Source organism: Haliotis cracherodii, unplaced genomic scaffold (assembly GCF_022045235.1).
Source record: "Haliotis cracherodii isolate W230 unplaced genomic scaffold, xgHalCrac1.p SCAF_1, whole genome shotgun sequence".
In the NCBI taxonomy this organism is placed as follows: domain Eukaryota; kingdom Metazoa; phylum Mollusca; class Gastropoda; order Lepetellida; family Haliotidae; genus Haliotis; species Haliotis cracherodii.
The window spans coordinates 64,812,240-64,825,788 of record NW_027266264.1 but is presented as its reverse complement, the minus strand read 5'-3'; the positions used below and the strand labels follow the sequence as shown (position 1 = coordinate 64,825,788).

The following is a 13,549-nucleotide window of genomic DNA, read 5'->3' as shown; positions in this document are numbered from 1 at the left end:
AGCTTGACGTCCACGTTTTCAAAAGAGGATATAAATTATGTTTGTTATTTGTAATGCATTATAACCACAATGCAATGAAACTACAAGGCTATTATTACTGTCAGTTTGTCAACATGTATTAAATGATTTTTTTTAAAAAATCATTCCGTCAGATACAAATGTTAAGCTGATTTAAACATATTGTACTGCCAATAAACAAACGGATTAGGCACAAGGTTACCCCTTACTGGTATTTCTGCTTACCACAATTCTTTAAAGACTTTGTGCATCATTGCTAAGCATACATTAAAAAACGTATACAAAGAGTGTAGTAGATGTGCAAATGTTTACACATGCACATTGTGATAGCCTTAGCTATAGTCATATTGGAGGATTCAAAAAAAATTAAGAATTAGTTTATTAACAAATAAAGGTTGTCAGAAAAGCAAATTTAAATTCCCTTTGGTATAGTGTCTGCTGTGACTCCTGTAATTAATTGGTTTGTCTATCAATAATAAACAATACGAAGGCCTTTACACCACTATTAGCTTTAAACAACGGCAGGTTGACATATCTAGCAAATAGGTCCACTAATAGGTCTCAAAATATATGTTGGTTTAGGTTACCCCTGCCTGTCAGACCGTCATTAGATACTGGAGGAAGGGATTACTGGTTACTTGTGTAACAAGTTCAGAAATATGCTTTTGCCAAGTATTTGTACTAGTAATCTTTGTACTCTAGACAAATTTGAGAGAGTTATGACAGATAATTCTTTGTCAGAATCTTTAGCACTCTATATTGTTAAATGCACGCGGGCAAGGCAGGTTTATCTCATAGGTTAAAGGGAGACAACTTTATATACAGTTTGCGAATGCTTCACCTCCTCTTGATGATCATAGTAGATCTCTTCTTAATGATTGTAATTGTTGTTTGTAACTTAAAATTGTCGTGACTTGATTATATACACATGTACTCTTGGCGGGAGGCCTTTATTACAGAATAAAAGAGTCTTGAAGTCTTGAAGTCTTGAAGTCTTGGATTACTGGCAATTCAGACAATACCATAGGTGGAATAGGGCAGTCCTAATTAGAAGGATCTGTTCGGGAAGCTCTCTCTCTATTTACATACAGATTCTGAGATAGGCAGATTGTCTTCCCCCTCCAACTTGAAGATACAGACAGAAATTTCAATCATTAATTATACAATTCGTTATTTATGTACAAGGTCAAGGTTGTTTACGCTAAGCATAAACATAACCTTTAGTTGTGGAGGTATACTCAGATTGTTCCACTGAAACCTTGTGTTACATATTACAGTCAGCATATCTTACCAGGGACGGGGATGTCTGGGACATCTTGGTTCCAACATCATATTTCTTTCCTGAATATTAAGATAATACATTAGAACGTGTCTTGCAATTGCAATATCAGTTGATTCCTCATGTGCACGCGCCAGGGTGAATATTAAGACACATTTACTTACTTGGACAGACATTACACCACTACAGTCTTACAAATCTAATGGAGGCAGAAATGACGGGTTTTTTTTCAGAAAAAGTCTGGTACATTCCAGTGTTGAGTTTGATCTGCTGGTTTAAACTTCACCAAAGTTTACTTGCATAAACTTCTTTCTTACCGTTATTTAAAGAATAACTGCGTGCAACTTGTTGCATTATAATTAAGCCATCATCTATTTGCATACCGATAACTTATTTATAACAGTTATTTATAACAGAATGCAGGGCAATACTTGATTGCAAGATGTCATCTGTAAGAAGAAATCCGCACGTGTTTGTGTGTGTGTGTGTGTGTGTGTGTGTGTGTGTGTGTTATTTTGAATTTATGTTCATTTTTATTCACCAAAACTAACATACGAACATACAAGGAACTTGTATTCACGCATCACATTTCAAGGACATTGCAAGGAATAACTATGATACTGATTGATGCATCGAGTTGTATGGACAATATCACACCATTGCTGTGATTCGTGACATAACTCTCCATCCAAAGTAAATTATTAACGACTTTAACTAAAAAAATACATGTCAAAGTCTTTTTACATCTAAAGTTATAGCTTGACTGCTACTTGTGTTACAAAGAGCTTTTGTTTTCGGAATAATTCCTACAACAAGAAATGTTTTTGTATTCAAATAATGTTCGGAAATTTCTAGAAGTTTTTGAAACAGTTGTTTGGAAAGTCTTAGTTTCAACCTGACAAATGATTGGCAGATCACCAACCAATCACATCGCGATGACATGACGTGTTGTCTAGTGACGTCATTGTTTCCCTTCATCGTCTCTCGCCATTTTGAGGCGACCGGAATAGACGAGATTCAGACTTTGTAGGAGCCGGGAGAGTTATATAGGCCGTGAAATGGCTGATTCCACATTAGAACAAACAAAGCTGGCGAACAGCAAGTCAAACTTGAATTCGAAGATGTATACTAAGGGAAACTTGTTTGCCGAAATAACGAAGCAGATGGGACTCCTTCCTGGCTCCAAAGGATTGAACGACTTTGCTTCGTTAGCTGATGAATCGACACAAACAGGCAGTGGAAACTCACCAATTGATGAAGTGAGGCGAGGTGCCGAAGTAATAGCTTCAGATGTGATTTCAAATTTCATAACCGGAGATAACAGGAAGCCTCCCAATAAATACTGCCGGACCATGAGGAGAACAGTGAAAGAGTTGTCAGACAGACACAACATTGTATTCAAAGGGATGGTAAACAAGTTGAAGGTTGAAGAAGGAAATGCATTCAGGACTTTTGTCAATATTGCAGATGAAATTTTTGACGATGGCCAAATAAACTGGGGCCGGATCGTTGCTGTGTATGCATTTGCTCTGAGATTAGCTGCACATTTTCGTGATGTTCAAGGACATGGTGACTTTCCAGATAAGATTGCTTTGTATGTTGGAAAATATGTTGCAAACAAACTCGGGAAATGGATCCTTGATCATGGTGGATGGGTATGTATTCATTCACATGTGATATTTGTTAACCTGGGTATCATTTTCGGCCGTTACAGAAAATATATCAAGTCATAGGCATGATATTCAGGCTACAACACTTGAATACCTGTAAAGATCCGGTTTAGAAGAGGCAACCCATGCTAGGTGTAAAAGGCGACTAATGGCTGTTTCACTGACTTGGTTGATGCTTGTCATTGTATCCTAATTGCATAGATCAATGCTCATGATATCAGTCCCTCGATTGTTTGGTCCAGTCTCAGTTATTTACAAACTGTCGTCATATAAGCTGGGATATTGCTGAGCGGGGTGTGCTTCATCAAACAAAATTAATTACTTTGTAGCACAATATTCACCATGTTCAGGAGTAAGACTTTCGGACCCTACAAAGCCTCATTCCGGGACTTTTATGCAAGGCTTTCTCATTATTGATGTGGAGCAGTTAGTATTCTATTACTAATATGATGTATGAATTTTATATTATCTTCCCTTTGTTTACAGGAAGCATTCGCAGAGTATTTTCCAGACCAGGGTGAATTTGAAGAAAAAATGTGGAAGGGATTGTTATTCACTGCCGTTGGCCTTGGTGCTCTTGCTACTGTAGTAGCAACGAGATGAAGATTTTCAACATGATCACCAAACAAGTTTTTTAAGCAATCTGAAAAATTGCCAAATCATTGATAAACTCTGTATATAGTGATAAACTTTCGAGAAGTTGGATTGTATCTTGAATGAATTAAAACGACATTTGAGGGCCGCTGAACCTTTGTGTGAGAATGGTGATGTTTGCAGAAAGTATCTGAAGTACTATAACTCGTGATTATTTTATTTTTATACTCTGAAAGTCTATATGTTTAAGTCAGAATGAAAATATAGTTTTCGTCAGCAGTCTGATGAATGTAAGTAAGGCATACTTTGGATGTTTTCTGTCAAAGATGACAATTGTGCCCTGTTTAATTTTAAATTTGAATGTCGTTTTTCATGTCATTGTGCATCTGGATGTTGAATCTCATCCGTGTGAAAGAATGATCCATATCTTTTATTTTTAACCTAGGATATGACAATTTTTATTTTGCGTGCCAGAGAAAAGATCGTTTGGATTACATTGATTAACCAACCCCTAATCAATGAAATGGTAGAAATACTGAATTTGTTATATGGCCTTCTGTACACACGACTGTGTATTGAATTAATACTACTCCCGATTATCTTTGGAAGGGTTTTCAAACTAAAGAGGAGTACAGGTATATGCCAATGATCAATGGATTGTTTACCCTAACTCTCCAGAAACATGTAACCTGTCTTGACTACATGTCATGTTACTTTCTTGATATATGCTTCTTAAGTTTATTTTGTAAGAAAAGTAGCATTTTTGAATGTTGTAAACTTCGAGGAAAATTGTCAGTGTGTGAATGCATGTATGGATTGATATATTCTTTTGTATTAGTAAATCTAAAGATAATGTAAATTCCATCTGTCAGGATACAGAACATCACCATATCATCACTGAATCATCCACTGTATTCTTGAAATGTCTTTCATGTGAAAAAGAGATGATTCACTTGGGGTAGGACCTGTTTTGGTCTGTCTGGGTTTAATGGTGCTCTTTCTGCTCACTGTATTTTGGTGAGCAGTGTTGGAGTATTCTACTGGGAAACCCAGATGTTTTGTGTTAAGAAATGCCAGAAATGAAAATGCATATCTTTAATAAAGATGTAAACACACAAAAAATAGGATTGAAGTGTTATGAATGCAGCAAACACTGCTTGTCAACACACAATTTGACATGTCATTTAGCCTAAGGATTGCAAACGGGTAATATGCACTTTGGTACTGTAGTGAGCTTGACTTCACCCATAATTTGGGTGTTAACTGTAGAAATAGCTTGAAACGGGTCCCAAGAAATCAAACTTTTGTGTTTTCAATGTATCTTTCAAAAAGTTTGTAGAATAATCATCACAGTTATGGCAACAGAGATGGAACATTAACAGGCTTGAACCTTGGCCTAATGGGGCCTACTCCCAAATTGTGAAGTGTTGATTTATTTTGAAAGTCATTTCCTTTACTATTTTAATAATATATCGCAACTATTGTGATCGACGTTTATCATGTAAAAAATTGTTTTTGTATATTTTGATTTAGTGCTTTTATTTGTGCAATAAATGTACATTTTCAAAATCATAAAGTTTCTTGACTTGACCAACTTGGAGTAAATCTGTTCTTGAGGTGATGACAAATAGTGACTCCATATTATGAAATTGGGCTGATTTTGACCCATGTTTATTAGATGAATGCGCAACCCATGTTTCGGGCGTTTGTTGTTGCCAGTTGTTGGCTGGGCAGAAGAGGCCTCGAACTTCATCCTTGGTGCTGACAGATGTGAGAGTGGTGACCAGTACTTCCAATGTTTATCAGTATGCAAAATCTGGTTGGTCTTATGGTATATCAGGTCTTGATTTAAGGAGCATGTTAAGTGCATGTTAATTCGTAAACTTGGTTGCACCAGACAAAACGAGTTTGTGTGGAAACGTAAGGCTTAGTCAGACACAAATTTGGTTGCACTGGTGCAAGTTTTATATTGTTAAATAGAGCCCTGTAAATGGATCTGGGAACCCAACATCTGTAACTTTTTAGAGGGTACCTACTTTTAATTTAACTTTGGGGTTATGACAATGCCCCTTGGTTTTAAAGATTAATTTCAAATACTGATATCTGAATAACTGATTGTGAGTTTATCTTGTATTTACTTGTTTAGGTGTATCTCTTATACCCCTGACCTTTTAGGTCGGGGGTATATAGTTGTACCAAGGTCTGTCCGTCCCTCCGAAAACTTTGTCCTCGTGATTTCTCTTAAACTATTCAGTGGATTCATCTCAAACTTAGTACATATAATCTGCGTCATATGGAGGGGTGCAGTCAAAAGAAAACAAATGTATTTATTAATTTTCCATTTTTTAATGAATTTTTCAAACCCTAACCCTATCCATTATTTAATTTGAAACTACTGACACACTAGGCGAGTCGGGGTTATTAGTGAGCCACGCTCACTTTTGCCCTTGTTTATGTGGTAATGACTTGGTTACAACAACCACTGGTTGTCTCATCCAGTGTTGATTATTCAAGCGCTGTGGTAATATAGTTCTAATATTGCCTTTATCAGGGTCAAAGAACAAGCTGTCACTAAATTAACTTAGGTTACATAAACTAGTCTGGATTGAGCTGTGAACTAGTATAATTATACTTATGGTCACATTTGTGTATCCCTGAGTAAGCATTTCACAGTAAGGCTGCTGAAACTTCTGAAATGTTTATAAGGGTTTGTGAAGGCCACAAGATTGCTAGTCCATTCTGGTAGAAAACAAGATTGAAGCTCCTCACATGCTTTACATCTATCAACCAAGGTTTTATTATTTAACTGTTGTGAAAACAGTTCTGATTCATACCATAGGATGTATGTTAAGTACCTGTGGAAACAAGAAAACACAGTAAATGTCTCTTATTACTCGTGCCCTATTTGACAAAGCTGTCCTGTTTGTCATAGCCTGGCCATTGTCACCATGGAGTTGATATGCTGCTACATTAATCAGTCAAAAACTACCAGGATGAAGATCGCATGCCATGAGTTGAAAGATACTTCTTAAAATATTCGATAGTATTTTGTGGGTTCGTTAAGACAAATGTGAGATCCTCTTCACCACCACACATCCTCCACACACACACACCATTGAATTGAAAAAGATGAATAGTTTATTGATTGTCTTTATTTCCTCCAATACTGAATACATGTAATACATGTTTTTAATGTTAAAACCCATCTTCCCAAGGCAAGAGCACCACCCACCTGTCTTTAAGCTTTGACTGGTGCACACGATTGCCTCCCAGGGAAGATGGTTAAAACCAGGATTAAAACTTAGAAATGGATGTACCTGTGCAGTAATAATTACCCCGCATCATGTGGTGAGAAGAGATATCTCTTTGTAGAGATATTTTGAGAGTAATAACATGTATTCCTTCCACTTACTGAAGGAAAACTTATTATGTCCTCCAAGCATGAAGGACAATAGAACATCGTCATCATCCTTATCATTTTGACGAAGTGAGGAACATAAATGATGCATATACGTTCAAAGAGTTATTTTTTCATGTATATTAATGGTACATGACATGAGAACATGTTTAACAATATTTGCAACTTTTCGACAGACACTGCAGGACTATTTTACTTGCACCAATCTTAACAATATTTACGTTACAATGACAATTTAACATTGAGATGCCCAGCCAACCTATATTATGGGCATACGTAATGTAATTTAAAATACGGAAGTAAACAGATAGGACGTGTGTGGATGAGTTTATTGCGAAATAAATCTTGTTTGGGCATTTTATGATCCAATGAAGCTTTGTTCCTGGCAAACTGAAGGGAAAGTAGGGAACAGCGAGAATGGGAGCACAGTTAATCGTTGTACACCCACACCACTGAAACAGGATTTCCACAGTGATCTAAATAACACAGCATACTTCATGAGTTGGGCGGCAACACACTATGTGGAAACTTGGGACTAAGTAAAATAAACTTTTCGGACATTTTATCAGACCTCTCACTACGAAAACAACATGATTTGGATATAATAATATATTCCAAAAAACTTGTCAAACGAGTGTTCGGTGTCACGAGCACGAAGTGGGTAAATACAAGCCGCTAGAGAATAATCGGTCTGGATTATCCGCCGAAAACACCCACCCAAACACTTGATCGCCAAGACCCCCAGTTACCTAATACGTTATGTAAAGTACGCTGTCTGCAGTACGATAAGCCCCTAGTCTTAATCTGTATCACTAATGACAGAGGTTGGTGTCTGCTTCGAAACATGGCTGAAATAAACAGGTTGTTGTAGAGCGTATAGGAATGTTGATAGTCGATGCTTGGCGACGAGCCAGCTGGCCTTTATCCAAACACTCATGCGGTATATTATCTTGTTTGACGGTCGACCCCGTACTTCGCATGTTATTATGACCCAGCGATCAAACTAGCTGGCGTTGTTGGAACGTAACCTGCAATGGTGCAATATACTACTCAAAAGAAGTTAAATAACCAGATTTATCACGACAGGTTATTCTGTCATGGTGGGTATTGCAAGACACAGCCTTTGAATTGTGGGTGTTCTTACCTTGTCTTGAGTAGTATATAATACTATTTAGCATTTATTTTGATGTTTGCTAAAGAAGGTTTTATTTTTATATTATAACCAATGTTTATTGTGTTTGTCATGTCAAACATTTGAATATAAACTCGTCGTTAGTTCTTGGTATATCAGAGCGGTCGGGTAGCCTAGTGGTTAAATCGTTCGCTCGTCACGCCGAAGACCCGGGTTCGATTCCCGACATGGGTACAACGTGTGAAGCCGATTTTAAACATAATGTTGCATTATATTCCACCTTTTGAGTGACATGGTGAAGTATACGTGAGAACATGTATGTGATGTATAAACAATGAAGCAGAGTCCCATACTGCGACTGTAACGACGATGTTAAGCATGGCGATATAAGAATGGGGGCACAGTGTGCTTATGTCGGTTAAAGTGCACTGCTTGGATAGTACAATGGTGCCAACATGGACGGCCATATATGGCCGGGTTCCCTTCATAGATTCGGATGCTGATGTCACATGAAGAATGCTACTTTTCCTGTCTGCTGCAATTAAGGCTGTGTGCCAAATTGCTGTGGTATACCGCATCACTTGACTGGTAGCTCATGAAGAATAAATAGAATGGAACTATAACGTCACTGACCACAGCATCCTGGCCCACTCTCCCGCGCAGATAGTTGGCTTCTATCGCAGAGTGTGGTCCCAGGTTGAAAGCCTCTGCATAAAACTTACTCTTTGTCTCTGAAAATAAGTAATTTTGATAGAAACAAGCAGCTACATTAAAATTGAAAAGGAGCCCCAGTATGATGTGAGATTCAGATTCTGATCCTATGAAATATCTAGACTTGCTTCACTCCGCAATATTATAAGACGCCGGACTGTAACTAAACGAGTCTGAATCAGACAATTGGGACACGATGACATGTATCAACCAAGTCAGCGAGCCACACGATCCCGCGAGTCGCCTCTTTCGACAACCATGGATTGCTGAAAACCAATTCTAGCCCGACTCTTAACGGGGACTTAGCATCTGTATAGTATTTTTCAATTGTTATGTATAATCACACGTAACCCGGATAGCCTTTCAAGGATTAAACGTGTCTTTACAACAATAGACCTTGAATTGTATTCGACGTGTGATATCTGGGGTTGGCTATAATGTTAAGTTCTTTTAATGTATAACGATATAATATGCATTCACCTTATAAAGGAGCAAGAAGTAGCCTCGACATATGTAGTTAAATATTAAAGAAGTTTAAGTATATTTATTGTGTGCCTCTCAGTGCCCCACCTATAGTTGTGGCTTGGGGGCACACTTTCTTAAAATCTAACTTCTGCTAAAAACTTCTGGAGTAGAATAGCAATGAGGTAATAGGTCGATAAATCATTATGCTCCTACAGTGCTCCTTATTGTTGAAGGGACTGGGTAGTCAAGTGGATGTAGTGTTTGTTTGTCAGGCCAAAGACCATGTTTGACTCCAATAATGGTATGCTGTATGTTTACAGTGTGAATCACATTCTTGGTATATCCCCCAACCCCAACCCCACCCCCTCCCATCTTCATATGTCTTGATATATTTCTGAAGCGGCTTCATACCACGGTTGACGTTAGTTAGTATTCAGTGTGTCCAACGTAAATTTGGATGTAATACGTATTGCGTAAATACGCGCTGAAAGGCAACTATGCTTGTCGTAAGAGGCGGGTGGTCAGGCTCGCTGACTTGGTTGATGCATGTCATATCGAACCCAACTGCGTGGATCGATGCTCATGATATCAATCACTGGATTGTCTGGTCCAGGCTCGATTATTTACAGACCGCTGTCATTTTGCTGGAATATTGCTGCGGCGTTGAACAAACCATGCACCACCACCAACAAGATACGCGCTGCTATGACAGTATTCGAGGTTAGGGTTAAGTGTTAAGTGTCGAAGGAAGATTTGTTGGTGGGTGGTTGGTCCCGAAGTAACAGACATGACATAATTGTATATGTTCTCAAGTGCCACCTATCTAATTATGTGTATTAAGTCGCAATATGGCTGAAATAATGCCGATTCGACATTATATTTCAACTCGCGCACGATCTGTATTATGTAACAACAATATTTCTTCTCTCAAATTAATTTGCTGGTGTTATCTCCACGACCGTAACCCGAGATAAATTGAATAGAGAGAGTCGTTCCTGGTTCGACGACAATAAGTTACGCAGTCAACCGTGACTATACAGTGAATGCCTATAGGTATTACTCATGTTCTATAAATAGTCCGTGAGAATCGCACGTATTCGTTGTGTCTCTCTGCGGGAGAGAGGCTTTGATCATGTCAACATTGTATTGCAAGTTCTCAGTGGGACAAAACCCAACTCACTAACCCGTGTTTACGATGCGGTTTGTATACACAACATTCCAGTGACATTCTCATGGTGTCAACACAAATGGTCGCCATGACCTCTCCGACAGCGCCGTAAAGTCGCTGTCCATTGCTGTTGTATAATTATGAATAGGTAACGTCGGATTTGTGGGTACTTTTGTATTTGGTGACTGTCAGCTTGAACAATACAAGCGCTGATGGAGGTTTACGAAAATACTGCACACAGTATCCAATAGAGTTCAAATGTCTTTCTTTAATCTCTATATTCTTATAAAATATGTGCAAATATTGAATATTATCATATTCTTGATTATAGAAGATGAAATGAAGGCATAATATTAGAGATGAGAGACGAAAATAAAATATGTTATGAAATAACAACCAAAAACAGTCATAAATGTATTTTAAGTATGGTTTGATTTGACTATTAAAAGTATTTTGAATAAAAATGTCATTCGGAAATAATTGACCTATAGTCAAGCAGCGACGCGGATATACACTGTCGCTGTGAAGACATGGGTTGGGCATTTCAGGAAAACCGACAGTACAAAAAAATGAAAAATATCTTGATATTTTCAATTAAATTCTTTTTTAAAACACAAGTAATGTCATTCGGAATTTTTGACCTAGTCAAGCAGCAACGCGGATATTCACTGTCGCTGTGAAGACATGGGTTGGGCATTTCAGGCAAACCACAAAATTGCGCAAACCGTGTGTGCCGGAATGTCTGCTTGACGACAGATTGCTTGAAGTGAACTCAGTTTGTCTTTATTGACTTAAGGGCTTCATAACTATTTTTCTCTACCCACAAGAAGCTTGGTTGCACGGATGTGAGGATGTTGTCTTCAAGGACTCTCACATTTGGTCTGGACCACGTTCATTCATGATGCTTGACTGAATAGAGCTATACTTAACCAAAATAAGTAGGGATCATGAATATTTTGGGGAATATTTTTGGTAGTGAAGACCAGAGACCATATACCGATATGGTCTCTGTGAAGACGGAGCACACAATTTGATAAAAAATCCCCAACAATATCCATGATCCCTAACTTATTTTGTCCAGCACATGAGTAACCGAAATATATGGTTGGTTGGTTGGACGGAGGGACGAACGATCATAAGAATAAAGAAATTAAAGACGTTCTACGTAAATGTTAATGGATTTCATTCTGTGTATGCTTATTATGCTTATATGTATCAAGCTGTGATCATTGTATCTCTCACGGAAGACGACACATGTCCGTGTGTACTTCATGACCGATATGTACTTTAGTGTCCATCTACTTTGGTCATCACAGACGTATGACAACATAAGGTGTACATCTGACCGAGTTTTCTTATCGTCGACATTTACTCCGTATTTACCAATAGAACCGCGTATATCAAGGCCCTTTAGTCTGAAAGCCTATCTGTGTTGCGGGGGTGGAGCTGTCTGACCCCCCTGACACAGGGATTGGGGCGCTGTATGGAGCTATCTTTAGGTTGCAGCAATAGAGGGCACCACGCGGTGGTACGGAGCAGCGTTACTCATTGTTGAGGAGTGTACACAACCTTGATTTCAAATACGTAAGATTTATCTTGCGTTTCTTTAAAAGTACTGTTCACCTGTTAGTTCTTGGTGAACTGACAATCACGTATTTACAGTCGGTATTGTTTTACGTCGTTTTTGACATAAGACAGCATCAAGGCAGATCTCAACACGGCTATAAATTTGTAATGAACACGTTATACAGAGATGAAATTGAAAAATGTTTGAAATGACGTTTCCAGAAATGTGGAGACGAATTATTCCTAGCTATGAACTTCAAGAGTAACAATTAGAGACTTTGTTAAATAAACCCCGTTAACTCTAGTACTGATGACAGTCGGCTGTATGTCGACTTATCCGTGGTTCGAGACTGGCGTCGCGTCGATATATGACCACAATGACGTTACAGAGTCATGGTGTTTGACTGTCTTTAAGTCGAGGTGTTTGAATCAATAATTACATGGCGTAGAAAAATCATACATATACTAGAAAATGAATGTATGTATATATCGGGTGTTAAATCCGAGTTTTTCATACGAATAAAGTTTATTTGTCATGGCTGGTGGGTATTGCAACACATAGCCCTCCTATTGCGGGTAATATTAAACTTGTATTGAGTAGAATATTTATAGTATCGTTAACATTGTTTTAATCCATGAAGTTATTAAACACACACACACACACACCACCGCACCACCACCCCCAACCCCGTATCTATATACATGTAGAGAGAGATCATGGGTTTCTAATAACGTTTCACTGTACAACAATATATATTCGAATTGTCCGTTAACATGTTTTTGAATATGTAAACCTTACAGATTAGTATCTGCATGACCAATATATGCTATACTACTGACGGTAGTCAACATGTACACCTTAAGGCGTTACCACTAACAACGTTCACTCGAGCGAGTATTCTAAAGCAATAGACTTTAATGGTACGACACACACACATCGTCACGTGAAGTCCCGCTCACTCGCGTGATTGAAATCATGTCGAACTTAAGAGATTCTGAAACCCTTCAAAGGGCAAAGATAGATGTAGAAACCGGTTTAGGAAGGCAAGGACATATTTCCCGCAGCAATGGCGTCACAAGAGAAGATCGAATATGGTTGTCACGTAAGTCAAAAACAAACAGTGACACTGGATTCACGCGTCATGGCATGGATGTGACTTTGTTCAAGGGCCACCTCCGTGGTCTAGTGGATAGAGCGCCTGCCTGGAGTGAGGAAAGTCGGGGTTCGATCCCCTGTCCTGTCGTACCAAAAGTCTTAAAACAAGGACTAGTCGCCCAGACAGTATCAGGGGTATCCATGTATCCATGTGGCATGGCATGTCAGTGGGCTAGCACCGTTACCCTTCACATCACTTCACCGTGCATGTTCAAGACATGATATTGACGTGACACTGAATGTTCATGTCATGACATAGATCTGACACTGAATGTTCAAGACATGATATTGATGTGACACTGAATGTTCAAGACATGATATTGATGTGACACTGAATGTTCATGTCATTACATAGATCTGACAATGAATGTT

General features: G+C 38.4%; 1 protein-coding gene across 1 annotated transcript; it reads left to right on the top strand.

Moving 5' to 3' along the window:
• Nucleotides 1–2,261: 2,261 nt before the first annotated feature.
• On the top strand, nt 2,262–5,151 carry LOC139457483 (anti-apoptotic protein NR13-like). The gene is made up of 2 exons (XM_071238902.1): nt 2,262–2,952; nt 3,454–5,151. Exons 1-2 carry the CDS (start codon nt 2,356–2,358, stop codon nt 3,568–3,570), a joined length of 714 nt encoding a protein of 237 aa, XP_071095003.1. The 5' UTR covers nt 2,262–2,355; the 3' UTR covers nt 3,571–5,151.
• The last annotated feature ends 8,398 nt before the right edge of the window (nt 5,152–13,549 follow it).